The 5000-nt window shown below is 40.7% G+C and overlaps 1 protein-coding gene across 1 annotated transcript in view; it reads left to right on the forward strand.

The window, feature by feature from the left end:
• The window catches only part of cacna1ab (calcium channel, voltage-dependent, P/Q type, alpha 1A subunit, b), a 71455-nt gene that overhangs the window by 19755 nt on the left and 46700 nt on the right, over positions 1-5000 (forward strand). Inside the window, 7 exon segments of the mRNA XM_046840268.1 lie at positions 1-50; positions 861-1013; positions 1170-1357; positions 2557-2660; positions 2861-2976; positions 3841-3879; positions 3999-4085. The exon segment at positions 1-50 is cut by the window's left edge and continues 42 nt beyond it. Coding sequence (XP_046696224.1) covers positions 1-50; positions 861-1013; positions 1170-1357; positions 2557-2660; positions 2861-2976; positions 3841-3879; positions 3999-4085 — 737 coding nt within the window.

Below are 5000 nucleotides of genomic sequence, written 5' to 3' on the forward strand. Positions count from 1 at the left end.
GCGAGCAGTCCGAGTGCTGCGACCTCTCAAACTTGTCTCAGGAATTCCAAGTAAGTGTGTGTGTCCATGTCTCAACTTCCCCATAAGCATTTCTTCCCCAAACACTTCACTTGAACTAGAAGACCCAAACCTGTTCCATCATGACCACACCCCAGTGCACAAAGCAGCTTAATGAAGATCATTAGCTAAGAATGTCCATCAAGCAGACCAGCATGCTGAACATCTGAAGATCATCAGCAGGGAGGCTGTTGGTCAGTTGGTGTCACATTGCTGGAGATCAGCTTCATCTTTGTAACAAATTCTGTGCTGTGAGCTCAGAGACACTGCTGAAGTTCAGCTGATGAGGAGCTTCCGGTCAATTATGTGCAGCCAGATGTGCTTGGATGTTGATCAGATCAGCATGGTGAGATTTTGGTTAAGACCCACCCATATGGAGACCTGGTTCCTGCACACTAGATTCATCAGGAACCATGCTTTTACTTCTTCTAACAGGGTTTATGTCAGAAACTCCTGATAAGAAATGGTCCTGTAAGTTTGTTTGTGGAAGAGCAGATGTTCTGGTCTCAGACTGATGAATACAGATGTGGTGATGTTCAGCGATAGAGAATGTGGGACATTCTCATGCTGGTTTTATGAACTTTAGCTCCATCTGCTGGTGATGTTTGAGACTGAGTTTTCAGGAATGAAAGAAGAGAGCAGATCTCATCAATAAGAAATAAAAGCAGTGGGAGTTGTACACTTTCACTGACAATGAGACTGCAACCAAAAACTAGAGAGTGTGTGTGTGTGTGTGTGTGTGTGTGTGTGTGTGTGTGTGTGTGTGTGTGTGTGTGTGTGTGTTTTGCTTGTTTATCCTCCAGGCCTGCAGGTGGTGCTGAAGTCCATCATGAAGGCAATGATTCCTCTGCTGCAGATTGGTGTTCTGCTGTTTGTTGCAATTCTAATGTTCGCCATCATCGGCCTTGAGTTCTACTCTGGAAAATTCCACAAAGCATGTTATGACAATGTCACAGGTAAACACACACACACACACACACACACTCTTACTTACACACAAACATTTCTAGAAAAGTTTTAAGAAATGATGCCTGAAAATCATGGGGTGTTTTATGTGTGTGTGTGTGTGTGTGTGTGTGTGTGTGTGTGTGTGTATGGGCCGGTGTTTGTAGGAGAGCTTGTTGATGAGCAGCTGTGTGGTGATGAGTTACCAGCACGTGTGTGTCCTTCTGGATCCGTGTGTAATGACACGTGGCTCGGACCAAATTATGGAATCACTCAGTTTGACAACATTCTGTTCGCTGTTCTCACCGTGTTCCAGTGCATCACCATGGAGGGCTGGACAGACATGCTTTACTATGTAAGGAGACACACATGCACACATTAATGAATTCATAAATATCTACAACCCCAATTCCAAAAAGTTGGGACACTGTGTAAAATGAAAATAAAAACAGAATGTAATGGCTGCAATATGGTTTTAAAAAAGTTGGTACAGGACCATGTTTCCCTCAGTGTAGCATCTTCTGTCCGTATACATCTGGGAACTGAGGAGACCATTTGCTGAAGTTTTGGAAGAGGAATGTTGTCCCATATGTGTCTCATACAGGACCATAGCTGTTCAACAGTTCTGGGTTTTCTTTGTTGTGTTTTTTGTTTTATTATATACTAAATGTTTTCAAACGGAGAAAGGTCTAGACGGCAGGCAGGTAAGTTTAGCACCTGATCTCTTCTACTACAAATTCATGCTAATGTAATAGATGCAGTTAGCATTGTCAAATACTCAAGTCCTTAAGGCATTTATTAGCCTTCATTAATGGATCCTTTCCAAATATGCAAGCAGCCCATTCCACAGGCACTAATGCACTTCATACCATTAGAGATGCAGCTTTTTGAACTGAGCACTGATAACAAACCAGATGGTCCCTCTCCTCTTTACTCCGAAGTATGTGGTGTCCATGGTTTCCAAAAAGAAATGCAGGCCGAAGATCACAGCCACCCAAGCCACTCGTGCTCAGAGCTTTTTCCATATTTTTTGAAACCTTTGATGATTTTATGTTTGTAAACAGTGTTTCACAGATTGGTGAAGCTCCACCCATCTTTACTTCTGAGAGACTCTGCCTGTCTAAGATACACTGTTTATACCCCAGTCATCTTACTGACCTGCTGTCAGTTAACCTCATTACAGTAATCCCCCATTAAACAGAAAAAAAAACCGTGATAAACGGACGCCACCCCAAAAATGCTATTTCATGTGTACAGTATTGTATTAACATTTTACTTCATTTTATAATCAATTATTATATTTTTATCAATAAATTTCATTATTTCAACATAAAACTCTATAAAAACATTTCCCTATAAGTAATCAGCCAAACTAATCAGTGATAAACCGGGGCGCCAGATTCAAACCGCAGGAAAGCGGAGGATTATTGTATTTACTCAGTGCTCAATTTTTTTAGAATTAGGGTTGTAAACCAATACAGTGTTTACTGCGTGCCAATTGTGTGTGTGTGTGTGTGTGTGTGTGTGTGTGTGTGTGTGTGTGTTTTCTTGTAGAGTAATGATGCTTTAGGAAGCACTTGGAACTGGATGTACTATGTCCCACTCATTATCATCGGCTCTTTCTTTATGCTCAACTTGGTGTTGGGTGTTCTGTCTGGGTAAGAGTGTGTGTGTTTGTGTGTGTGTGTGAAGATGTGACGATATAAATTGTATAGTTTGTGAATTTATTAAGTTACAATATATATATCTCAAAAATTATGAATTATCCACACAGCAAAGCAAATACTTACATGTACGTGTGTGTGTGTGTGTGTGTGTGTGTGTGTGTGTGTGTGGCGTGCATGCTGGAAATCCACAGTGAGTTTGCTAAAGAGAGGGAACGAGTTGAAAACCGCAGTGAGTTTCTGAAGCTACGGAGACAGCAACAGATCGAAAGAGAACTTAATGGATATCTAGAATGGATCTGCAAAGCAGGTACACACACACACACACACATCTGGATACACATACATCTGTATACACACGCACATCTGTATGCTCACACGTGTGTACAGTCACACACATCTGTATACCCATCTGTTTACAGTCACACACATCTGTATACACACTTATACACCTCTGTGTACACACTCGCATACATGTATAAGCACACATCTGTAAACAGTCATACACATCTGTATACATATACATTTGTTTACACACTTACATCTGTATACACACACACCTATAAATACACATCTGTATACAATCATACACATCTGTATACACACTCATACATCTCTATTCCCACACAAGTATATACATGCATATCTGTTTACACACATACACACATGTATACCTACTCACACATCTGTATACCCACTCACACATCTGTATGCACACACATACACATCTGTATGCACACACATACACAACTGTACACACGTATCTGTTTACATGCGTATCTGTATACACACATTCACATCTGTATACACACACATACACACCTGTATACACACACAAGTCCGTATACACACTACTGAGGACACTATTAATCCTGACCATCATCTCCATCTCCATCTGCAGAAGTGCAGCTCCAAACCTGCAGGAAACCTCCAACATGCTTCACTCTTTCCTGCAGATATTCATTATTGTGTCGCTGTCCAGCACTTCAGCAAACCTCCTGCCTCCTGATACAGCAAATGTTTCAGCACCTGCCATTTTTCTGCTCCCAGTTCCTCTGTTTTCATGCAGTTAAGACTCTGAGTCTTGTTTTCAGGTCAAAGGTTTGGCTTTTATGATGTAATAAAACTCTCTCTCTCTCTCTCTCTCCCACTCCCTCTCATTCTCTCTGTACAGAGGAGGTGATTCTGACTGAAGAAGACTCTACAGGAGACCGTATGAACTTTATAATGTATATTAAATTCAGTTTTTCTATAGGCTTTAAATTCTTATATCACAGTGTGTGTGTGTGTGTGTGTGTGTGTGTGTGTGTGTGTGTGTGTGTGTGTAATCAGGTTCTCGACGCAGACCCACTATAAAAAAGAGTAAAATTGACCTGCTGAACCCGGAGGGAGAACAAGATCACATGGGGGATGCAGTGGGTAAGAGAAATACTTGTGCACTCACACACACACACACACACACACACACACACACACACACACACACACACACACACAGCCTTAACACACTAATGCACAGAAAGAAACAACAAAAAAAGATTTTCATCTTCACCTATCATTCCTATTCCTGTTTGTTCCATTTTCTGAAGAAGTGTGGTGTTGGTGTTGGTGTTCAGACTGACGCCTGGTGTTCGGAAGAGTTCCTCACAATTCTTTGTGCCATAAATGTTACACCAAACATTGAGATGTTTCTCCAGCAGTGTTTCATTACAGGCGATCTTCAGATCTTCTAAAAGTCACTGAAACTTGGCTCTAATCAGTCTAGATGATGTGTTGAACAGCAGACGGGAAAATGTTGTAGAACGTTGTGTTGAACAATTCCTCATTTACCATCATTACCTTGTTTTTTTTTATTTTGTTACGAACCCTATCAGAATTGTTGAGCTAGAGCTGGACTGCACTTGCGCACACACACACACACACACACACACACACACACACACACACACACACACCTTTACCCTACACTTCTGTCCTCCTGTATAGCTTTACAGCACCATCTTTAGTCCTCACTTAGTACTTCAGCTCACCTGATTATTAGATTAGTTCAGATTAGATTCAGATCTATTGGTATTGTTAAAGGAACATGTACAGAGCAAATGAAATGCAGTTCACATCTAACCAGAAGAGCATGAGTGGCTTATTTACAATAAATAACAGTAGATAAATAGTGTATGAGGTTCATAAATACAGGTGTGAGGGGGAATAATGTACAGAAGGTGCAGTAGGTAATAATATTTGTTATATACAGTAATATACAATATACTGTGTAAAGATTATACACAGATAAACGTCAGAAGATAAAATACTCAGTGATATGATGTAGTGATGTAC

This window comes from Silurus meridionalis, chromosome 26, assembly GCF_014805685.1.
Source record: "Silurus meridionalis isolate SWU-2019-XX chromosome 26, ASM1480568v1, whole genome shotgun sequence".
NCBI lineage: Eukaryota > Metazoa > Chordata > Actinopteri > Siluriformes > Siluridae > Silurus > Silurus meridionalis.